The following is a 25214-nucleotide window of genomic DNA, read 5'->3' as shown; positions in this document are numbered from 1 at the left end:
CTGCTACCTTTGTATAGTTATCTTTATCAAGCAGAATTACAATTTCCTTAAAGAATGAAATTGGATTTGTTTGATTAGATCTTCTTCCAATGCATGAATTGTATTCTGAGATTTTGAATTGCTATGAACTTAATCCTCCATCAACATTCATTATTTCAGCTGGAACTGACACCAAATTATCTTTGGACTAAGCTCATCCCACTTACTTTTCAATACTGGCAAAACATTAGCACATTTTCAGTCTATCATTTCAGTACAAGTACAAACTTGTACTACTGGGCAGATGCTTTTTCACACAACTCTTTTTTTTCAATCATTCTCGCCCCCTTTGCAGAAGCTGCCAGTGTCAGGGATCCTCTGCGTGTCCCTACGCAGTCATGCAAGCATTCTTCAGTGGCTCCTCTTCACGCCCAGCACCACGGTTAGAGGGTCTGCAAACGAGCCGCTCCCAGCCTCCGCCTCCAGGCCCTGGGCAGCGCTCTGGCTGAGCCAGGGCAGCGCTGCTCTGCGGACCGCTCGCTTTCGGCTTCCTGCTCGAACGCGCCGGCTCAGGTGGACTCGCCCACTGCTGCTCTCCCAGCGCTCGACCTTGGGGAAGGTCCTGCAGGGCTCCCAGCTGCCCCACGCTACGCAGGCAGGGGCCAGGGCAGAGCATCAGCGAGGCAGGTCTGAGAGAGGGAAGCCAGGCTACGTCGGCTTTGATGCAAGAGCAATGCGCACTGCCACCCAGGTGCGAGGCAAAAACCTCATCTGAGAAGAGTTAAGCTGTACAACACGTAGTCAGCTGCTCAAAACCGAACAGCAAACTTCTGAAGAAGCGACTGAAGTGGGCAGCCGACCCTGAGCTGGTCACATCCCAACGGTTTTGCTCCAACAGTTCGCCCGCGGACTGGACTTGCGCAGGGAGGACATACAGGCACGAGAATTTCCAAATCTCATCCAAATTTGCAAGGTGCGTGAACTGAATGTGTGATGATTTATAATGGTGAGAACACAACGGTGTGTTTGGCATGCAAACAAAATAACTACCTCATTAAGAAGGACACATTAAATTTCTGATAGTAGATAACAACCAGTAAGACAATATGCAATACAGTCAATATCCCCAAATGTACGTGAGGGTAACTGGATCTCAGCAGGTGGGCAGGTAAACCCCACTCCACGTTGCTTGACCACCAACACACTGCGTTGCAGCTGCTATTTTATCCTGATAAAGGAGTCTGGAGTACCTACAGCTCTCCCTGGCATAGAACAGAGCCCGCATCCCACCTCTCCAGGGAACTACTGCAGATACCTGCTTTTTAGTGTAATTTTTCTGTCAATATATACAAACCCCTCATTTATCTGATTACCTTTATATGCGGCCCTGAGGGCTAATGTATCTTTTGGGTTCAAGAAACCTCAGTGGTATCAGTATAGGATTTATGTCCTGTAAACAGATTCTGGATTTTTGGTTTTCCAATAGGATTCTCCATGCTCAGCTGCCATTCCTATCAAGTTATGAAGAATCAAAATGACACACAACAAATATCCATGTCAAGTCTGCATTTAGATGTGTGTGCTAAGACGTTAAGTGTGGACATTATGCTAAATTATACAAAAACAAAGCATTAAAGCCTGTATAAGGAACATTAAGGAATTTACTACCTCATAGGTTTATTTGCAAGCATTCTTAATGTTGTTCCAAGTGTTTTTGTCTAAGTTTGCTAAGAAATTGTGCTGCATTTTCTTTCCAAATTAGTCAGGATTAGTTATAATAACAGCATTCACGCTTGCATTTATAAGAGCTTATGCAGCTTAGCATGTAATGCTTTCTAAATAGACTTTATGGGTAAAATATAGCACAAGATCCCTAAATTTAGAAGTCCACATGCAGGTAACTAGAGTCCCATTACAGCCAGTGGGGATGTCCGCAGTGACAGTCAATTGAGCCCAAGAAATGCTGCAGGTCACCTTAGAATAAACACCTACATGCTATCACCTGAATCCCAGCCCAAGGCAAAATATATAGTAAATGTAAATGCAGAGTTAATTCAGTTAATTTCTGCTCTAGTTAATTTTCTGGAACAGAAAATAGTATAGATTATCCTCCATACTCGTCACACAAATGAGGTCTATGCAGGGACAGTCATGCGCTGTCAAAGCACACAGTTGCGTTCCGGTCTCTACAGTAACTGTAAATTAAATAAAATATCAAACTCAAGTCCTTCAGCCTTATTTTCAAAGATCTCCCTATGATTTTCACTCTGTACCTACAAGACTGGCTTTCCTTCTGTTACTGCAATTTCCCATGACAGTTATGCGCCATTAGAAAAAAAGAAATTTTGATCAACAGGGTCAGAAAACAGGGAAGTGTTTCGCAGGGTTATGACAGATGTTATGGAGCTCTCGAGCAGACAGAGTCATGAGCCTCTAAAACTCAGAGGCATTTGCCTCAGCTTTCCCTCAATGAATTCTCCATGAGTAAACATACACCCACACAAGTTTCTATGCTTTCACTCCTGGAAGGGAAATGGGAAAAAGAAGGGGAGGGGGACAGGGGGCATTAATAACTGTGGTGCCTACAGAGACTACAGTGGAAGGCATCATAGAAGTCCTACATACTTACGTGCATATATATATATGTATGTATATGTATCTATATACGTATATATAGATATACACATATTTAAAAAAAAAAGATGGCTACCTCCAAGTAGGGGACAGGAGTGTCTGGATTCAGGGGGTACTCCCTCAGCAGGCGTTCCTCATCCAGAAACTTCCCAGCCCTGCCGTTGAAGGCCGGCTGGAAGAGCCCGTAGTTCAGAACATCCTTCAGGCTGTGGTTCAAAGTGCAGAGGATGCGCTGCTTGGAAACCCACACGGGAACATCTGGATTCAACCGTAGACACTTCTGTAGAGAGACACAAAGGGCAATTAGAGCTGAGCATCACCAAGGTCCTGTACTCCATAGCTGCACCCAGGAACAGTCACAGTAAGAACAAGGAGAAGGATAAAATGGGAAAGCCACAATCTTTTCCATGTTGGTGGATTACAGGAAGAGGAAAAAAAGCGTTAGAGAAGGATGAGACTTAACAGATCCCCCCTAACGCATTCTGTGGGGCTCAAGGCAGGCTCAAACCCTGTATGTTATAACATCCTATAAAATACGAGAAGTGTCAAAGAATATTTTATGGCCTAATAAAAGCATAACAGCAAAATTTCACTCAAAATCCCCAATAGGGCGTAAAGAGTCTATTGACTTCTCCACCACGGACTTCATAGGTGTGGAAGCAAAGGCGGGATGAACGGCAGCACTGTGAGCCCTGCCAGGAGCTGGAGGCATCCAGTGAGGTCTTCCCAGTGGGAGGAGGGGAGGAGAAGAGCCCTCTGCCTCCCCGCACGGAAAGTCACACTTCCCCATCTCACCCTGTGACCGCCAGCGGGTTTCCCTGGTATCGTAAGCAGTTTTCCTCCCTCCTCACGACCCAAGTCATCAGATATTTATAGACCATCACCTTCAGGCTGTATTTCCTACAGCTGCGGCCCCCGCCGCCGCAGTGCCGGCTGGCTGCGGGGCCGGGGCTGTGGTGCTGGCGAAGCAGGCCAGCCGTGGGAACCTGCCAGAGCCCACCGAGCCACACAGCCCGGTGCGGGTGCTGCGGCACCCTCGCCAAATCCCCTCCGCCGCGGTGGCAGGGCAGCAGGCTCTTTGCAGCATCTGCTCTTGCGGGCAAAGAGCAGGAAGGCAAGAGGATGCCACACTGGCAGCACCAGATGCCGGTCTTGCAACAGCCTGACCCCGTCGGCAGCCACCATTTCCCCTCCTAGGTCCCTGGTTTTGCATTTTGGCCCTCAACCTTTCCTTGTTCCCGTCACTTTGTTTTCCTCCTTGTTTGCTTCTCCTCCCCCTCCACACATTCTGTGGGAGGAGAAGACAGCATTTAGTCTTGTTTCAGCATTTCATTTCAAAGCCATCGCCTGTCAGCCCCGTTTAATGCTCCTGATTTTTTGCTGGAAGGCAAAGCGAACACCCTCCCTGCCTCTGCAGTGCTCCCCCAGCAGCCGCTGCTTTCCCAGGCTGAGTCCTGCTCCACTCATCACACAGAGGCACTCCACGCTTCTGCCCACCCGTGTTATTCCCCCTAGTTATTCCATATCATCACCCTTGCAACAGGAGACTGGAGGTGCACGCCATGTCCAAGGGATAGATCCACAAAGCAGCATAAGCACGTTTTGTCCATGAAGGTGTTGAAGAGTTGAGGCCTGACCACAGACATCTCTTTGGATTTCCAAACAGACAGACCGACCCAATCCCCACATTCTCCACGTGCTCAGCAGCACTTCCAGTGGCTGCAACGGACCCACAGCACCAGAGCTCCCGTCACCGCTGCAGCACGTCCCCACCGGACCAGGAGAAGGACACTCACCCCGGGCATCAGAAGTAACTGCACGTCCTCACTCACCCTTCAGCCCCACTTCCAACTTCAAAATTTAACCCCAGGGCCTGTTTCGGTCCCTCGTCCCCTTAACAGCATCTTCGTGGTTCTGTGAACTAAACAGGCACTGTTTTGAAAAAATTGAACAGCTTTGTCCGGAGAGAAGCAAATGACCCTGCTGGGCACAGGGCAGGAGTCAGCAGAGCCCCCGCACTGCGTGCATGGTGCCAGCCCGCCCGCCTGCACACCACCACCCGGAAAAGTCACCGTGTGAGACAGAAAGCCACCGAGCTGATGTTACGGCTCATTTTTCTCAGGCACGGATAACTTGCACTTGGCAGTGTGCATTTGTACTGCGAACGGAGGTCAGCGTTACCTATTTCATCGCTGACTGTATTAGCGAGTCAGCAGGCTTATCAACTATGGCTTATCCTACAGCAGGTACTGAGGAAGAGGCAGACAGTTGCTGGTGTGAGATATCAGGAGTTCAAAACCTTTGAGAAACACCAGCTCTGATCTCTTTCAGTCCTCAAAGAGAAGCAGAATACACATCATTCTTTCAGGGACCCATAAATAAAAAATAAACATTGTCTATACCTTCCTAGATGCTTATTTAGCCTCTAGGACTCTTTCTCACTGTCAAAATATGTGGCTAAAAGAAAAAAAGCACTGACAGGCATGCACACGTGCACAAGCGCAAGCACCGGCTGAAGGAAGGTCCCAGCATAAAAACCACTGAATTTCATACCAAACTTTATACTGCATAGACATACTCTGGGGAGTATTAACACTTCATATTTAAGAGAGAAAATAACTTCCACCCCGCAGTGTGTCTCTTTTTGTCTTTAACCTGCATCAGAAATCAGAAAGAAGAAAATGCCTACTTCAGCTGTGAGGTCAAAACGCTGCACAGCCCTTTGTGGGCATAATCCAGCTACTTAAGTGTCTCTTATGACTCTGCTGCTCCAAATACCGTCGCATATATTAACGACTTTCTGATATCAGAGATCCTGCAACTAAACTTGCTTATTCCACTCCATGATGCAGCACAGCCACTCTGGGAGCAATCCAAAAACAAGAAGCTAATCCCACAAACCCCTGCCAGAAGGGCTGCAAGGGGCATCTTTGTGCAGGAGAAAGCTGCTCTGTGCCCAGGGGGACTGGGCTTGCTTTGCTCCAGGAGCCACAGCAGAGAGGGCTCCTGCGCTCTCAGAGGGGCGCGTTGCTCTCCTCCAGCCCCCCGCGCAGCCGGGACAGCCCTGGCAGCTCCCACACCGGCATCAGGCTGATCCCGGGCGGAGCAGGGCTTGGCTGCCGGAGCTGCAGATGCCGTGCCAGGCGCTGATCCCATCTCCATCAGGAAGAGGGTCTGAACTCAGACAGCATGGGGCACTTGCCACCGCCGCACGCAGAGATCCAGCCCAGAGACAGCACTTCACAGCAGCTCACAGGGAGTGTGAATAACTTCCAACCCTGAGGGTTTGGACACTCAAGTCAACGTTAATTTTAAAAGCAACCAAATTGCCTTGTAGGTCCCGAGCCTGCAGGGGAAGGAAAGGCCTCTGCCCCTTCCTCTTGATGCTCTCCTGAAACGAGAGGCTCAGTGCTGTTCCCGGTGTCAGTCCCCAGAAGACCCAGGAGGGATCCCGGGGAGCCGAAGGAGGCACCTCCACAGGGAGCACACCGTGGAGGCGCCAGTCCTGCGTGCTGGCAGAGCCCACGCTGCAGCCAGGGCAGGTCCCAGAGCCGCAGGCAGGCTCAGAGGAGGGCAGGGTGGGAGCAGCTTTCAGAACAAGTTGCTCACTCTGGTTTGCAGTTACAAGTGATAATTTCTTCCATACAATTATAGCGCTGATCACAACAATCAAAGCCTTAGGAACAACTCCTGAAAGAAAACGGTACAGCTTCTCAACTTTCAGACAGCACGGATGACTCCTTCCTGAAGGAAGAAAGAGCTCAGAGCTTCAGATGCAATCCTCAGCAATGCACAGGATGACAGACAAGATCTATTCAAGAGCCACCCTGCAATAATGACAATAAAGAACTTACATTCAACAATCCCTTAAGAGCAAAAAAGCCAAAAATTCTTCATCGAAGAGCACACAAATGAGAAAGAGTTGAAAGGAAATTAAAAGAAGCAGCTGAAAAGGTAATGTGCTTGCAGGCAGCAGGGAGTATATTTCATAATATTACATTAGAAGCTCTGAGCAAACGTATGGCAAAAATGAAAAAACAGTCTCTAAGAGGCCCCTACAGAAAGATGGAGCAGCCAAACCAACAGAGCAGAGGAATCTATCAAAAGTAAAAGATTTCCTTTAGAAAATGGGAGTTGCCTCTGAATGGGAACAGAAAAGAGCACAATCCTGCCACGCTACATGCAAAATGACAATGGTATTGAAGTCATAAAAACTAACAAACGCAGAGGAAGAGGGGAGCCTGACGGAAAGTGGGTGAGGCCGGCCAGCAACCAAGGCATGAGAGTCATCCAAGGAGGAGTCCCGGAGCTCCTCCCGTGAGGACCGACTGCAGGATGGGCTCCTCACTGGTCGCTGTCGCAATGGATGCCAATGCAAAGGGTCTCGCAGACAAGGAGCTCCCCAGCAGATGCATGAGCACGGCAGATTTGAGAGCACAACTGCAAGCGGTGCCAATTGCCCACGCACGGCACCGGCTGTGCTCTGCACCGCATCGTGCAAACCTGAGCGGGAGCAGAGCACAGGCAGGAGACCCTGATACCCAGGAGGGGCTCCACAATTCTGACATGCTCTGGGCCCAAAGGCCTAGCCTCTGTCCCAGGAACACGGACAGGAACTGCGACAAACATTTACATTGCTGAAAAATCTGCTTATTTTCTGTGGAGTCATGCCTCACACCTACGAGGAGAGCCTGGAGGAAACCCATGCCTACCAGAACAAGGCTGGCCTGCTTACCAGTATGCATGTGCGTTTCCAAAAAGGTCCCTTGCTGCCATAAACTAAAGTGCCAGAAGCAAGAAAGCATGCTTTTGGATCCCTAACCGACAAGGAAGATAGTGAACAAAGGTGAAGGTCAACCAGGCAGGTTTCCTGACACTGGAGTTCATCAGCGGCGTCACGTGGGGCCCGTGCTGGGATCTGGGCTGAAGTGATGTAGAGACACTCATGAATTGGCAGCACATCTAGATCTTCTATATCACGTGCAGGTCTGGTGGCACTGTCTTTTCAGGAAACAACAGAAACAGGAAAAAGGTAAAGGGAAAGAAGACAAAGGTGACCAGAGGCACAGAACAGTCTGCAGAGGACAAACACACCACATCTGAGCTCGGAGCTGGTCCCAGAGGAGCATGCAGCGCTCCGCAGCATCAAGCCAGGCACCTGCAGCAAGCGAGCAGCGGCTCCTTGTCACACTGGGACCGGGACAGTTACAGGAACAGACGCTACGTATAAAACAAACAAGCCCAGGTAACTTCTTCACCTTTCCTTAAAAGATTATGTCTGGTTTTCTCCAATTATACATTTTTTCTTCCCAATTACTCATTAAAGGCCTATCCCCTCAAGCAGCAGTTTCAGCAGCAAGATCTTCCTGCGATCTGGGGCAGAGGTCCCTGGTCCCTGCAGGACCCTCCTGGCCTCTCTCGCACACCGGCGGGAGAAGGGATCACAGCCACAAGACAGCCCTGACCATGAATCGCCTGGAGCACTTCCACCAGCAACCCCTCACGCCCACCACCAGCCCTGCAGGGGCAGGGCAGAGGCTGGGGAGCCAGCAGCAGCCCCCACGGGCGGATGGCCCCTGGCCAGGGACCATGAGACGGGTTGAACATCACCGTTGCAGCTTGTTTCCCTTCATGACCATGGTCCAGGAAAGGAGCTGGGCTCTGCAGGGGCCAGGGCAGTGCGTTTAGTGGAGGAGAGAAGAAATCAGTGCAAGCGTTCTGTGCACTTGATGCTAGCAAAAGGCAAACTGGGACCAGCTTAGAGATCAAGTTGGGTATGCTGGCAAAACAACAGGAATTTCTGGGCTTAGATCACCTCCTGAGGAAAGCTCTAGCCCTGCCATCCGCTGTGCTAAATGCCACACTGGGAGAAGCTGCCTCCACCAAAAGGAAACAAGATAAAGAGCAGGAGGGAGGTTCTCGGCTCCCAGCAGGAAAGCGCCCAGTGCACGAGCCCTTCTTGCAGAGTTATATGCTGTAGATAACAAAGTATTTTGGCTCTCCGGGTTTTCCAGTGAAACGGTTGCTGCTTATGAGCCAGTCTGGAAGGACGTTGCTGACTGTTGTATCATCCCCCAGAATCCATTGCCTGAGACAGGAAGCCATCCAGTTACTTCTATTTAAAAAATAGGAGTCCAAGAGCCCCCTTATTACAACTCTACAGTAGTACTGACAGTGACAACCAGCCCCATCCGATAGTCCCACCAGTCAGCACTCTCAGAGGAGCAGCTGCCTCTGATACAAACGCAGCTTGAAATGAATGTTTAAAGAGATTCAACTCCTGATTAACTCTGACTGGTTCAGGCAAAACCTCCCTCTTACACAGAGCTACAACAGCTGTATTATTAGCCACCTGCATGGAAAGGGCTACTGAAGAGCAAAATCACCAGCCGGTTTCATCCAACTGCTGAACTCTTCATACAGAAAAGACAGCACAGAGAAAAATGCAAAAGTGTTGGACCTGGAAATCAAACTAACCCCACCAAAGAGCTCAAGACAGGTTAGAGATGACTATTACCTTCAGAGACCTGGGAATGTTTCCTGCTTGGCTCATTGCAACACCACAACCACAGCCACCTGTCTAACTTGTGATCAGTTGGAAAATGAGGACCTGGAAAGCTTTAGCTCTATCTAGGGCTGAAAAAAAGTCACGTAGAGCAAAGCTGCTTCTGGAGAAGAGGGAATAAGATCTTCTGTTCATCCAGCATCAAGACTGAGACATGCTAGTTGGATAGATAGGTCCTAATAAACATATGCAAAAGAGATACAGAACTTCTCAGTAAAAAAGAGCAAATGAAATCAAGTTTGACTAGAGAATGGAAGAAACCAGTGAAAAGAGCATACTGTAGTTGCCTTTGTAGCACATATCCAGCACGCCCCGATTCAGCAAATTCAAAGCCAAGAGAGCCCATAAGATCATCTCGTCTGAGCAATGTATCACTGCCTCTCAAGTTTCAACCAGTAACTCCCATAACAAACTAAATTACTTGAATTTGGCTAACAGTTTCCTGAAAACCATCCATCTAAAAACATCCCACGGTGGAAACCACGCTCCCTCCTTAGATAAATTAATAAGCAAACACTCATCCTCAATGAAAAAAGGTATGTCTTAGTTCTCATTTGATTTCCCTTGTTTAAACTTCCCATACAATCATTATTTCTTGTTACCGCTTTCTCTGTGATACTGAATAGCTCTTTAGTACTCAGTTTCTTGCTACACTGGTAGCCCCCATTTAACACTGTCACCTCTCAGTCTTGTTTAGGGTGAGCAGAAGAGGCTGATGTTCATAAATTGTAGCGCATTTTCTCCAGATCTCAAGTAATTTCTGTTGCTCTTTTCAGCACCCTCTTTAAATTTAAATACACTTTTTAAAGTGCAGAATCAGAGCCAGAGGCAATATTCCAGCATCTGTCTCCCAGCTTTCATATACAGCTATAAAATATTGTCCTCACCTCAACTCACTATCCCCTCGCTTCCATCTCCCGGCATCACATTAGCACTTTTCACTAAAGCATGTGGCAGTTTGGGTTCAGTTTATTTTGACCACTCCATTCCTTTCAGAGAGCCAAACCTCACATCCTTTCCAGCATACAGCTCCCTGTTTTCTAGATCTGGCATTAGTCCTTAGTTACCTGCAAAACTCTGCATTTGAATGAATTAAAAGATAATTTATTTGGATGGGCCCAGGTCTAATTTGCTCTACATGTGTATAAAAAAAATAATGAGAAGATGGGGATGCAGCCTCTAACAACCCTAAACCAGCAGTTGTTGAAACGGGAGGAGCCTGGGGGGAATGGAGTGCAGAAAGTGGCCAGACTTTGTGCGTTCCCTGAACAGCATGTCCTTTGGCCACTGCTAGAGATGGATATGGGGTCAGACAGACCACTGGTTTGGCCCAGTGGGCCTTTTTTGTGCTCTTATTTATGGCACCTATGCTCACATCTTTATTCATAACTCCACTGCTGCTTTTAGTTACATGAAAAAGTTGTCAACAGAAGTAATATATTTACTCCTGTTTCTGTATTTTTATACTCAGCATATTGCAAAACAGTCATTTCTAACATATCCTAACAACCTGATCCATAAAGATCTTCTGGATGATCCAAAAGATCTTTATGGATCAGGTTGTTAATGAAATAACTCAGGGGTTAACGTAAGTTTAGGTCCTTCTGGATCTTTATGATCCTTATGATCTATAAGGAACTAAATTTCTTACATTAACCCTCAAGTCCCTTTCCGGAGTCGACGCATTCAGTTTAGCCTATTGCACAGGCATTAAAGGAGTTCATGTTTCTCTCTTCAATGAGCCTTATTTTGCATCACCAACACTGATCCTTATCCATCGGGGGTTTTATGCTTGTGTTATTGACTAGGTCCCCCTGAACCTCCTCTCTGGGCTTGACCTATTACAGACAGCTTTGTGCAGCTGAATAGCTCTTCCACCCAGGGAGGAGAGGGAAGGGTCTCACCTGCACACACAGCTGACCAAGAGATGCGCCACGGAGGGTAGGCAGGCACAAACAGGCAGTTTTCACAGCAAAGTCGCACGCATTCGTGCTGGTGCCTGTGCTGCTCACAGGCCTGGGATGGTCTGGGAAGGGGAGGCGAACTGTGAGCCAACAACTAAAACTGAGCAGAAGGACCTCACAGAGCCTCACGGCGGAGGAGTACAGTAGATCAAGCCCATGCAAGTAAAATGCTAACGCCGACAGGCTCTGAGCCGGCTATTGCCTGGCTGTGGCCGGCAGTCCTGCGACCCCACCACAGCAATGTGCAGCAGGTGCCCAACAGAACAGCTGGGACCAAAGGAACAGAAAGCGTCACCACGTCACTGAGTGAGCCTGTGTCCTCAAGGCTACCTGCAGTCCCGGCTCCCCTTTCAGAAAGGCCATACCAGAAGTGGAAAAGGTGCAGACAAGGGAGAAAAGATCAATGGCCTGGAGTGGCATCCGTGTGAGGTTCGACTAAATAGACAAGACTCTTCAGTCTGGGAAAGAGAAGACTGAGAAGGAATATGACAAAACCAAAAGTGGCATGAAAAAGATAAACAGCTATTATCTCCTTGGGAACTGATCCAAACATCACAAGACAAGGTGACAGATAGGACATCTTCATTAGACACTCTCACACTGATCTGCTCAACAGCATGCCGCCGGGCTCTGGCAATCGACTCCAAATTGGTCTCCCAGGTACCTTCACTTGCATAGTCATAACCACAAATCAGCATGGTGTGCATCATCGGGCATTTGGCTTAACCCAGTCAGAGCACCCTACCCAGATCTGACTCTAATTGCAGCAATAACTCTTGGGTTACAGTTTACTACCACTCTTTTCTTCAAAGCTACAGCTTCTCCCGTCTTACATTAACCTACACCCTCTGTGCCTTGAGGTCTCAACAACCAGTCTAACTTTGTGGCTGGATCCTTTTTCTTCACACCTAATACTTCAAGATTTTGCACGTACACCTTGTTTGTTACAAGTGCATCGTTTCTGTTAAATTACACTAACTCCTACCCACCAGCAAGAAAGTCTCTTTCAAAACAAAACTCGGGAGGGTGTTAAGTGAAATTAGCAGAGTCAAAGCAGGACAAAGAATTGGTATTTCCCTACTACCCGGTATGTGTTCACTGTGGAGCTCCACACCAGCAAGTCACAGGCTCACGCCCAGGGACGGGTCTGGGAGAAAGCTGGTCTGGCTCAGGGCAGGCAACTGCTCAGGGCTGTGGCCGGGCGAGTGCTGAGCGTCCCCCGGCCAGAGACCCCACGGCCTCTCAGGGCCCCGGTCGGTGTCCGACTGCCCTCCGGTGAAGGGCTTTTCCCGCCACGGAGGGAGGACGTGCCTGGCCACAGCTTGTGCCTCTTGTCGCGAGCAGCCCTGCCCTCCCGCCTGTCGCCTCTGAGAGGAGCCTGGCTCCGTCCTCTCCCCACCCCGCCAGGCAGCCGCAGGCCGCAGTAGGGTCTCCCCTTCGCCACCTCCTCTCCGGGCTGAGCAAACCCCAGGCTCAGCCTCTGCTCCGACTGCCCGCGCTCCAGCCCCGATTGTCCCGAGGCCCCCATGGGACCACCACTCTACTGCAATGTCCGTCCTGCGCTGGTGAGCCCAGCCTGGCCCCAGTATCCCGACGGGTCTCGCCTGCCGCACGGGGCTGTTGCAGCCCACGGGCAGGACTTGGCGCTTGTCCCAGCCGAGCCCCAGCAGTCCCCGTCGGCCCATTTCTCCTGGGGAGGTCCCGCTGATGAGCAGCCCTGCCCTCCTGCCTGTCGGCTGCTCCCAAGGCTGGTGACAGGGATCTGCCTCCCGTTGTCCCGGCGTCAGTAAAGACACTGAACAGTACCGGCCCGCGTGTCCATCCCTGAGGAATGGGCTCGTTACCAGCCACCAGCTGGACTCCGTATGGCCCATCACCACCCTTTGAGCCTGGTGGTCCAGCCAGCTTTCCACCCACCTCGTTGTCCACCTGCCCAAACCGTCCCTCTCCTGTTTGGCAGTAAGGATGCTACGGGACACCACACTGAACACCTCCCTAAGCCCGGGGTTGACAACCCTTGCTGCGCTCCCCTCGTTCAGAGCCAGCCGCCCCGGTGGAGAAAGCAACCAGGTTGGTTGGGTACAATTTAACCTTGATAGATCCACGCTGGCTACTCCAAATCACCTTTTTGTGCCTGGCCAGGGCTTCCAGGGGGATTTGCTCCATCACTGTCCTAGGGACCAAGCTGAGGCTGACGGCCACTAGTTCCCCACAGCTTCCTTTTTCCCCACCCTTGATGCAAGCACTAGGAGCCAATATGCATTCAAAATATAATACTACAATTTCCTGGAAAAGACATCAGCTGGGGGTTATCAGGTAACCCACCTCCGTCCCAGGGAGCCCCTAAGCCAACTGCTGATTTAGGCTGGAAAGGGTCCCTGGGGAGGCGTCACTGTGTGTGTGTCCCTTGCCTCACCCCTCCAGGGTTTGTCCTTACCCCTCCAGGAGCAACAGCTCTGCCTGTCACTCCCGACAGGACCCTGCTGGACCCCCGTGGTCTGACCCGGTGTCAGCGCACTCACATCTGCCTGCTTGCTGTGTTCCTCTTCAAATTATTAATACTCTGAACAAAGTTACAAACTCTGAGGTGTTTTCTCTCCTGCCTCTCAGCACCCTGCCAAACTCTTCTGGAGACAGGAATTCATTTGCTTGTGCTTTCCCATGCCGATCTCTTTGCCTGGCACTCATTACATTGCAGCTCTTCTGCTCTCCACATATAACTTCTACAGCCCTTTCAGAAGCGCTTCCATCAAGCTGTTTTGAAGTTTTGATAAATCCCATCAGTCAGTTCTCTTATATCCATTCTCTCTTATTAAAGAATTAAAATAGACTAGGGAGACATCGTCTTCTGAAAATGCAATGGTTAAATCTCACCAGAAATTATTTTCCAGCTGATAAATATTCCTGTTCTCCATTAATGGTATAACTACTATACCACATATAAGTTCATTGGTCTTTAGGTCTCCACACTGACACTAAGGCTTTTGCTAAAGACTGTTTCAACAGCTCCTTCTCGCTAATCTCTTTTCCCTGATATAATAACTGTTTTGAGTGAAAAGAAAATGCAAATTATTACTACCTACTCATCTGCTCCATACTTAAAATTCCTTCAGTAATTACCCACTGTTTTGTTTTTTTAAATCAGTTTGCTTCAGCACTCACCTGCTGATCCATTCTTTTGTGAAACTTCCCCAACACTTTACGCTGTTAATTCGGTTTGTTTCTTCGTCTCACTGCCTCCTTGCGTGGCTCCACCCTGAGCTCCAGATGCTCGAACGGGACCGTTACTCCCGTGGGCTGAGGTGCACGGTGCTCAGGCTGGCATTCCCCGCTCTCTGCCATCACTGAGGCCTCAGGTAAGGGGCTGTCGTGGCTGGGGTCCCAGCGCTGGCGACCCTGCAGGTGCCCTCACACAACCCCTTTGGCTGAGCTGCGCTGTCAAGGGGCTGCTGCCCCCGGCTGCCTTCCCACCCCCTCGCAAAGAAGCATCCCAACAGCCAGGTGGGCAGGGAGGCTTGCAGCAGTGCCAGCTGGCGAGCCAGAAGAGACGCTGGAAGAGGCGTGCTCCTCTACTCAGTGGCTTTTAATTAAAAAAAAAATAATGACAATGTTGATAAATTTATTAACCGCTCCTCTGATAATCAATTCACCCAGTATTTGTCCAACATGCCGAGCTTTGGCAGCCTCCCAACAGCAACCCGAAAGCTTGACTGTGCCCAGGCAATCACAGCCTCCAGGTTCACACAGGACAACTTTACAATATTACCATGTTTTCAGTAAAAATTCTGCCATACAAAGGAATTTCAAGTTGTCAAATAAACGAAAGTTAATAGTAAGTTAAATAGTATTAGGAGGGCCAATATTGACTGCCTTACTTCCATATTTTACCCAGTTTAAAAAATTAGCATTTTTCTCCCATTAGCAACTGCAGAGTTTGCAGGCTGCTGCATTTAAATACTGCAGATTCCTTTGGATCTATATGGAAATTTATATCACACTTCCCACAGAAAACAAAGACCCTGAGGCAGGATGCAGTCCCTTTGGTCACAAAAAGTAGGAAAAACTCTAAACCAACCCAGTGAAGAAAAAGACAACAATTGAACGTGTCCTTCCAATAAGAATCTGGGAAAACATAGTCGACTAAAAATGGTCTAACAATCATATAAAGATTACAACTTCCTGGTATTAAGAAAGGCTTCTCAGCAAGAAAGAATGGTCACTAACCATGAAAAATCTTATCAATACATTCGCTTTGGTCTAATGCAAACTAACACAAGGATATCAATTAAACAAACACTGTTGAAACTCCAAGGAGCTTTCATCAACATCACTAAGAAGCAAAAGGAGGATTTCAACAGAAGAAGTATGAACATTAACAAACACAGAGAAAGAAAATATTAAAAAGATGAGTTACTTAATTTCTAAGGTTTTTTGTTATCAAATAAAGCATTTCACAAACCATTTTACATTTCTACAAACATCCATACTTTACAATGACAAGTCCATCCTGAAACATGTGCCTTAATTCCAGCTACCTAGTATATATTAGTATTTTGCCTAAAATACTTAGTGCTACTGGTAGGTGAGCTAGGCCAGAAGATAACAGTTTAGTGAAAAGGTGGTAGCAGAGGTATGGGTGCTCTCCAAAAGGAGGTGATCTAAGCTGCTACCATTAAACTTATCACCTGTGCCTCACTCCAGAGGCCTCTGACCACGCTGGAGGCACCCCGCCAAGCGCTACCAGCGCAGCGTCCAGACCCCACCAAGCGCTACCAGTGCAGCATCCAGAGCTGCCATGCTCACCCTGACATTGCCCGGGGCAACTTGTGGCACAACCTTGACTCTGCTTTCCCTGCAGCAACTACAACACCTCATTACATGGCAAATGAATGCATTACGAAGGGAAGAGAATGAAAATGCCTTTGCATAGAAGGCATTACTGTCCCAAGACATTACTAAGGGAAGCGAATGAAAATGCGTTTGCATAGCAGCAGGCACTGCTGCTCTAACAAGCTCCCACTTTGCATTTGGGCTACGACCTCTTTCCACTCATCAGCGGATGCTGCGCCCGCTCCCCTCCGGTGCTCCCCACCCGCACTGTCTCCGAGCACGCATCAGCTCTCTCCTCCTGACACCCTCCACAGCGCGGCCGGCCCCAGCATGCGCTGCTGCCCAGCGCGTTCTGCCTCCAGGCACTTGCTGCCTTCCCCCAGTCACCACTCCAGGCTTCCTCCGCCCCGATGGCTCACTGCTCGTTACAGAAGTCAATTTTGTAAAACAATGGGTATAAAAAAAAAAGTATGAATTTCCATCGATTAACCAGTAACAACGAAGAGTCAGTCAGAAGCAGGGAGAAGGGTTTTGTTAGGTTAGCTGGCTGTTTAATTAATCAACCAAGCCTTTAACAATGCCAATGACCTATGAATGTCAGCACACATTTAGAGAAACAGTGGTCTACAGCAAAACTGAGCTATAAGCCAAAAGCAGTTACGGACTGTTTTATTAAAACTAGCATCATCAGGAAAAGCACGACTTTTAACAGACTGACAGAAGTTTTCTTTCTATTGAGAATTGTAAAATTATTGGACCATGGGAATGAACTAGATGCCATGTTTTAGAGGCATTGTTTAACATTACTCCATGACATCTGGTTTGCATGATTTTAATTAATCAAAATTGTCATGGATATGCCACCATCATACCAACTGAGGGCTGAAGAAATGTATAGTAGCAACAATAAATAATGTCAAAGACCTGAATGGAAGAATGAGGTTGGATGGCATCTGGGGTCAATCAAACAGTGAAGATATTAAAAGGAAATAAGATGACACTAATAAAGTTTGCATCCTAAATAAGCAGGATGTTATACCATTGAGTATATACTATTGAGAATTATACCACAAAATGCAACATATTTCTAGACAATAAGATGAGGCTCAGCAAAAACGAATCCTGTTTTGTAAAACTTCCCCCACACACATACTCAGTAGAGAAGAGAAACTATGCAAGTTGCAATGCCTGATAATGACCTACACATGAGACAGCAAATTAGAAATATATTTACCAGCAATAAGGGAGAGGAGGGGGGAAGAGAAAAAGAAATGTTGTGGAAAAATACACTCTGTCAGATCACAGAAAAGGGAAAAGAAATGACCCCCATCCAGCTCCAATTCAGCTTCATTTGGAGCACCAGTCCCTAAATTCATCTGTGCCTTGATAAACAAGCACTAGCAGAGGGAAGAAACACCATTTAGTTTTAGTTGCTGGTAAACACCCACAATGTTCTCGGGGAAAAACCCAGCAAGCGCAAGCAAGGCAAAAGGCTTGAAGATAAAGCACCGTCACAGCTCTAGGTGTATGATCCCCTGGGAGCCAACACGCGCAGGAGAAAGGACACTGCTATTTCATCCCCTCCACCACAGCAGCCTGTGACCACAATACTGCAAAGGGTCCATGGGGAGCAGCTTTGCAATCCTCCATCATGCTCTACACTGCCCTGTGGGACAGCCAGGCTCCCCAGGGAAATTCCCCCCGCGGAGAGGTAAGATAACCTGCAACGTCCTGCCCAGCATCATCAAAGAGAAGGGGCATTTCCAAGTGCCCCACTCCCTTTTTGTCCAAGGGCAGGGGAGCAGGGCATGCCTCCTGTCCTGCCCGAGAGGCGTGAGGCGCTCAGAGCCGGAGCACAGAAGAGAGAGGCACATCTCTATACACGCAGCCCAATATTGTCAGGAACGGGAACCGTAAGTGGCTCCAAGACTGGGATCCAGCCCTTACAGCTTGGGATCAGCGATCTTGCTCTGTGCAAAGAGGGCTATTCAAATTTGCCTTGCAGGATGGTCTGGATGCCAAGGCAGTCTAAGGAGTGGGAAGGTAGCATGGAGCCCTTTTGCTCCTCATTTCCCAGCTCCTTCTGGTTTGTTGGTTTTTCTAAACAAGCACAGCCCGGCATCTCTACTTCACACAAGGAGAGAAACACTGCACGTGCCCAGAGAAAATACTGGAGGACCCAAACGGTTCCCTTCTGCAGCAGCAACCTTGAGGTTGTTGCAGCAGCTGCAGGAACAGAGCGCAGCGAGCCCTCTCCGGAGAGCTGCGAGCACAGCAGTGCCATGAGCTGCTCTCCACGGGCAGCCACAGGATAGCCATCTACACCCCAAGCCTCTGGCCCACTGGGGCCACCGTGAGCGGCTCAAGCCACCAGGGATGGGCAGTGGGACAGCAGACCCGACCCACCAGCAAAGACAGTTCAGTGCCCACAGTCCCAGCCATTGTGATAACAGGGCCAACAGGCTTTTCCAGGTCATCCCGGGGAAGGACACAAGCTGGAAGGAGATCCAAACCGAGGTCCATGATGCTTAATGCTCTCTGATGTGAATGAAGTTCATTTCTGCACAGCGCGTTGTGCTGGAACCAGAGAGCCCAGATCCCAGAGCTACTCCTTAGCCAGTCCTTGGACTGAGAAATGCTCTGTACCCACCACTGTACAAATTTGCCTTGCTAACATAGCAGTGACTGGCACCGCACTAAAGCCTCACACAGAGAGAGAGCAGATGATGAGAAAAAGGCAGCATCAGAAAATATGTCTTCCCAACAGCCAGGGACAGTAAACCATGCTGTAATCACCCACAGAAGCAAATAACTTGCTTTCTTGGGATATTTGGGATGAAGAGGAAGTATTAAGGTGACAAGTTTCACTTGGGAAAACGCTTACTGGATCTTTTAAGTGTTTTGGTTCTTGGATTTGGAGCTACATGGCAAAGGCATTATACCCCAGAACAACTGAAGTAAATGCATTTAAGATGACACATTAATGTTAGGACTCTTCAGTACCAGAAAAGTACCAAAAAGAATGAAAGGAATTCAGAAAACCGTTCATTCTTATCAGTTAATCTGAAGTGACCAACAGAAGGAAAGATTAGTAAAACAAATATTAAAACACAACAATTTCTTTAATGGATCACTACAGTGTTGTACAGTTATAAATACAGACAAATAATTTATGGTTGTTAGTAAAACTAAATCAATGCTCCTGCACATGCAATACTCCTTTTTTATGCGACATATTAACTGGGAAAAAAGCATATACTGAAATGTAACTTTAAGCAGGAAAACAGAAATAGAAATAAGAACATTTGCAGGCTGGAAAATTTGTCTTTGTATGTGTTTATACAACACCTAGCATACTGGCACTGCAATCACAAATGAGAACCTGGGTGTTGTCATAAATATGTATCAGTATCTCTACCAATTATGAACCCATAAGCCAGCATGACCAATTAAGGTTGCTGCAAAGATACAGGAAAAATTAGTAAGGGCACTTGGACTCAATTACCAACAGCAAGCGTGCACTCTGCAGTCCTGTATTGCATTCCCTACTGGAGCAGCCATTAGCTCTGCCTCCCCACCAGAGAGACCCCCGGGATCATGGCTGGCTCCGCAGGAGTCCAGGCAAGACCACTTACACCGAACGTAGACAGCCCCCGTCCCAAAGCAACGCGTAATCTCAGATCTTGTTTGACTCTTCGCTGATTGCAAAAGTGAGCCAGCAGCAGGGACTAAAAAGCACGCATCCACTTATATTTAACTTTGTTCCCGAGGGTTGCAGTGACCTGTCCGGTTTTCCTTCCCAACAGAATTCCCTTGATCGCTGCCCCAGGTGCAGGCAGTGTGACTGGCACAGGTGAGCTGCATCCCTCCCCCAGGGCCAAGCCACCACAGGCTTGTCAGCCCACCAGCCAGCCCCACCTCCCATTCCAGCCACCATCACAGGGTCACTGCAGGCCCTCATTCCTCATCCTACAGCAGGCAATCGATTGACCAAACCCAGTGATACGAAAGATAAAATTTCAATTTGTGAATAGCTGAGAAAGGAATACTGCTCTGAGGCAAAGCCAATGGTGTGCGCTGTCCCTGGGACCAACAGCGTGTAACATCATGTAATACCAAATCTTCATACACTGCTAGTAAGCCAAAAGCCAAACTGAAAACAACGCCAAAAACTTTTTACTACGTAGTTTGCAATATAAGTTTATGGATTTAATTCCATTTACTTTGTGAAGGAAGAAATGAACAGGCTGGAGACGAAGCAGGAGAATCTCTGATATCAGAGATGCTTTTCCTCAAACATGCTTATACATTCTGCTGGACTTCTCTTCAAAGAAACTAAATGCACGGTCACAATATCAAGAGGTCCCATGAGCAGTAGAGAACGGGGGGGTAAGCGGTAGAACAAGCTTTGAAATTTTGTATATATAAGCTAATTTGGAAAAAAAAAGTATAAATTGGAGACCAAGATTTCTGCATCAGAAAGCGCTCCAAATGAGTAACTTGGATGCAGAACACTGCGAGGCAGAAAACTCAGCTTCCTGTAGCTGAAACAAAAAAAATTTAAATGCAAGATATATTCTAAAACTGTGCTCTGTTACCCCTTTCGTAACTGCACTGCTGACTTTGTAATCTGGGATTTAACATTTTCTTTTCCTAGCGTAAAGCTCATGTTCTCACTCTGAGCTTGCCTACTGTGTAAAGTGGATTTGGGCAAAAAGAACCACGCTATTCTTTCATGAGTGGTGACTCCCCATAAACCGTGTTGAGAACAAATCCTCCGGGGCCTCTGCAAATTTAGGAGCCCAGGAATGGGGGAATGTTTGCTGTCAAGGTAGAGATTGCCCAAGGTAGAGATGGTCTCAGAGGTGCAGAAGATGTCATGGGAGACCTGGGACCACTGAGGAACGGGCAGCCGGCGTGCCCTGGGTGTGCACAGGCACCGTCCTGACACCCAGCTGCACCGTGGCAATAACTAACAAACAAACTGGATTTTCACACTTGTAACTCACTCACATCCCCACAGCTCTTGCCACATCCCGGCCATGTGCCATAGGCCAAGGTGAGGAAAGACATCTCCCCAGAGGTTTGGTACCCCACACTCTTCTGGCAAAGGCACTGCTGTTGCCATCTACGGCTGTATGACGGCCCAGGTATAAAGCATGAGGTACTGTCTACTGTCAACTCAGCTGATACAGCTAAAGAAAACAGACCGGGTTTCAGGGCCACCGCTCATTCCTCAGGTTGGGAGAGCTTTGTCTGGTTTTTCCAGATATATTAGTATGTCTAACAAGTGCTGCTCCACAACCCTCTCCTGTCTCCAACAAGAAGCAGACAGTAGACAAGTGGCCCGAAGTTCTAGAAAAAAGCCCATGTTGTCATAAAAATATCTGGAACAAGACATAATGAGAGAAGGGAAAAAAGGAGGGAATCCACCGCCAAACCAGCTTCTATGGGATATTTGGCGAGTCCGAGTTTGAACATCTTCAGATTTGCAATTACTTACAACCTACTGCCAAACTTTCACCTTTGACATAATCTCAGCCACTACCGCAAGAAGGACCTTCAAACAATTGGCTTGCGCAGTCCATCCACCCACACACCCATGCACAACATTGCAAGTTTTTAAAAATATACTCTCTAACTAAATGCATAAAAAACTTCCTGACACAGCTAGAGACAGTCAGAGTGGTGTTGGGCAGCGAACTCGTCGCCAGAGCTGTACATGACATGCACTCCAATTCCTCCTTCTTAAAGCCTTTTTCTGTTAACTTCTGGTACTCTGTTTGACAGAGTCTCTGCATGACACTAAGAAAGAAGTAATTTCAATTATGTTTCTTCAGCACTTGTGTAGATATTCATTTTTAAGGTATATGATTCACAAACTAACTGCAGGCTGAGAAATGCCGGGGACAGCAGAAACACAATTTAAAGCCAGAGGTGCATGCTGAATAGTGTGGCAGGGCGGTGAATTCAGACCAAGCCCAAGGACAGCCCCTCTCTGCATGCACAGGTCCCAGCCTTCCTCCAAAACCCAGGGAGAAAACACCATGAGTCACCTCACCCATGCTTGATAAAACTGTAGTCTGAAAACGAACAGCACGCTCTAATGTATTACACTGAGTCTCTGCGAAACGTGGGCAACAAAGAACTCTAACAGCATGTACTTTATCAAAGGTTACCTTGTAAATTTATTATCGCAATTCAATTAACTTACTGAGGGAGGGGATGAACAGCACAGAGGGAGCTGAGGCTGTGCTGTGGGGTGAGCTGAACCCAGCACGAGTGAAGCGATCCCCCCTCTCCCCCCCACGAGTGCAGCGTTTGCAGACAATGAGTGGCATCAGGGAACTGGTCTAACAGTAATGAACCCCAGAGTCCCCATCACTCCAGACATACACTCAGATAAACCCAGAAGTAATCCATTAGCAGATCAGATCCATAGTCATCAACAGCCACCATGAAGCCATGAGCAGAGAAAAACCCTATCGGTGAAAGCACATCAGGAAAATTTTCAGATGTAGTTCAAAAATTTGTGGTGCCAAATTCCCTGAAGGCACCACACGGGCGCTGAGGAGCACGTGTCAGCTGCACAAAGCAGGGGCAGGACCAGAGCCGCAGCCCTGGCCGCAACGTGGGACCAGGAGCACCGTGTCCCCAGGCGCTGCTGGGTGATAGCACTTCAAAGGGCTCCATGGTGCGGGTGCAACTGTTGGTTCCTCCTGAGAGCCACTAGAAAGACACTGCACAGGTTTCAAGGACAGTGCTGGTACCCTGATGGGGTGCAAGTCTCCACTCTGGCCAGGCACGGGCAAGGACAGTTGGCAGACTTCACCGTCAGCACGCACCCTCCAGGCAGCCCCACAGTGGGGAGCCACCGAGACCTGCTCGCAGGTGTGGAGACCGTGCCCAGCTCACCACTGGCAGCCTGCAGCGGGACTCGGGTGCCCCGGGGCAGATGTCCATCCCGTTACGGCACGTTGGTACTGGCCCTCCGAGGCTGTATCTACACGAGCTGTTATTCCCACAGCATGTGGCGCAGCCAGCCCTGACCTCCTCCCTCCACAGCGCTGGCATGGGATGTTCTTCCAAAACCCACTGCTGTCAGGCAGGGCAATGCACCAACTTCAGCCCTTGCTTGTGTATCAGTTCACACCAATTTCACTAAAAGAGCACCTCTTAGACCAAAGTATCGAACGGGACGGCACGGGCAGCCCCCACGAGTGCAGTTGTTGGTGTGTGCCGACGCTGGTCCAGCGGGATGCTTTCACCTTCGTTACCACGCCTGCACAGGGGCACGCATCTCAGCACGAGTGTACCCCACTGAGGAGCGGTTGGTCTTGCTACCCGATGGCGCTGGCTCAGTGGCAGCCGCTGGGCACCGTGTGCCCATGCCAGCCAGCAGGACAGAGCCAGGCTGCTTGGTGACACAAGCAGAGCTCAGCTCTTGGGTCGCTGGCTGGGCTGCCACGGGAAAGAGGGGGCATGACGCATGGGGAGGGGGCTGCCCGCCTGCCCGTCCCATGGACATGGGATGCTACCGGCAAGGAGGGCCTGCGCTCCTCGCAACGGGGCGCTTTTCTCCCAACCCCACAGTGTCGCCACAAATCCCTACGGGCAGAGATGCTCCTTCCTCTGCTCGCACTTCCAGATCTGCCATCGCACGTTTTCCTTGCATGCAAATAGAGTTGGCGGAGGTTTTGTGAAGAAGTGGGTCTGCAGCACTGTTCATTTTTACTGTAAATTTCCAATAATTTATTGGGGTTTTTCAACTAAGATTTCATATCCACCTTTTTTTGGAAATGCTGATAAATAACTTCAGACATTTATTTCGATCTGGGCATCTTCAGCACATCGGGTGTCGTGTCACAGCGCTGCCGGGCACAGGAACGCCAACAGCTCAGCAGCTGGAGACAACAGGAAGCCTTTTTTTGGGCTGATCCACAGAGAACCATACATTAAAAATGAAGCTAATCTCAGAATTTTCCACCAACCCAGATTTTAATAAAAATAATCTCCCCTGGAGATAGCTGTAATATAAAGCTGCAATACTGCTTCTCATACTATGGCCCATGCTTTCTTTCCAGTAACTGTGAATTATGGCTCAATTATGCTCACTTTGCCCTCTAAGCACAGGCAAGGAAAGAGAGGGAGGGCTGCCCTCATGTCTTCTTTCCGAAAAAAAATTGTGCATAGTACAAGCTTGTGCCTGCTCCTGAGCTCCTCATTGCACGCACAAGAAGGACCTCACGCTCACGGTGCAGTACGTTTTGCAAGCACTTTCCCTCCCTACGCTGTCCGTGTTGGCCACAAACAAACCTTCACCTTCCAGAGTGGATCAACAGTTGAACCTTCAAGGCACAAAAACTCTGGCAACTACAGGTCTGCAACTGCTTAGGGGACAAGGCTCAGAAAGACAAGAGAAATGCCCATTTTGACAATTTAGCCTGAGGAAAACGTGTCTGCTATATCCTTCATGCCTTGCTTATTCTAAGTTTTCCTCCATCCATTTCACTAGCAGTTATGTACTCCCCGCGCCCCACAGAGCCGCCCAGTCTCCTGGTCCCCAACCCCACCACCACCAGCACTGCCACCTCCCTCGTGGCAGGTCTGCCCTGCGGGGCTGTGGTAGCACCTCCTGCCTCGACCACCTTCTGCCGGAAAGCTGGCTCGTGGGACGGGGAGCCAGCGAAGCAGCAACCGTCGGACAGATTGACGGTAGAGACTTGACACGAAAAGAGGGTTTCTCTTTTTAAGTAGAAAAAGCAACAGCAAGGAAAATTTCCACTTTGGTCAGTGCAGCCGGTCTGTGATTGGTGCACAGCTCAACCCCGGACAGAGCCCCTCGCTGACACCCGCCCCAGCCCCCCATGCCCCCGTGCAGGAACCCTCCCTTCCTTGGAGGCATGTGTCTCATTCATTAGTCAGTGTCATGTTCAAATCTTCTCAGAGCAATTCTATGAGGAAGCAATTAACTGGAGAGCAAGATGGGCTCAGAGCAGTGCCCGCCTGTGTGGCAGGGACGGTGCCGGGGAGCCACCTGAGATGGTCCCCAGGACCCACAGGCTCCTCCCGAGCTGTCTCGGATGCCTCAAGGAAGGGTCCTCAGCTCCCGACTGCCCCAGGATTAGACAGACCCCGCTGCCAGAGACAGCCTGTCCTTTTTCAACCCCTAAACCAGAGGAAGGTTTGGGCACCCGCAGCTGCACCCCCAGCTCGGGCGCTCTCGCTCCAGGGACCGAGCC

At 48.9% G+C, this 25214-nt stretch overlaps 1 protein-coding gene across 1 annotated transcript in view; it reads right to left on the bottom strand.

Annotated features, from left to right (window-relative positions):
• Positions 1–25214, bottom strand: part of SHANK3 (SH3 and multiple ankyrin repeat domains 3) — a 373777-nt gene that overhangs the window by 326899 nt on the left and 21664 nt on the right. The window contains exon 3 of the mRNA XM_075140908.1: positions 2690–2893. Coding sequence (XP_074997009.1) covers positions 2690–2893 — 204 coding nt within the window. The remainder of the gene's footprint in view (positions 1–2689; positions 2894–25214) is intronic.

The sequence above is a fragment of the Calonectris borealis genome, chromosome 1 (assembly GCF_964195595.1).
Source record: "Calonectris borealis chromosome 1, bCalBor7.hap1.2, whole genome shotgun sequence".
Lineage (NCBI taxonomy): Eukaryota > Metazoa > Chordata > Aves > Procellariiformes > Procellariidae > Calonectris > Calonectris borealis.
This window is presented reverse-complemented; position numbering and strand designations above follow the sequence as displayed.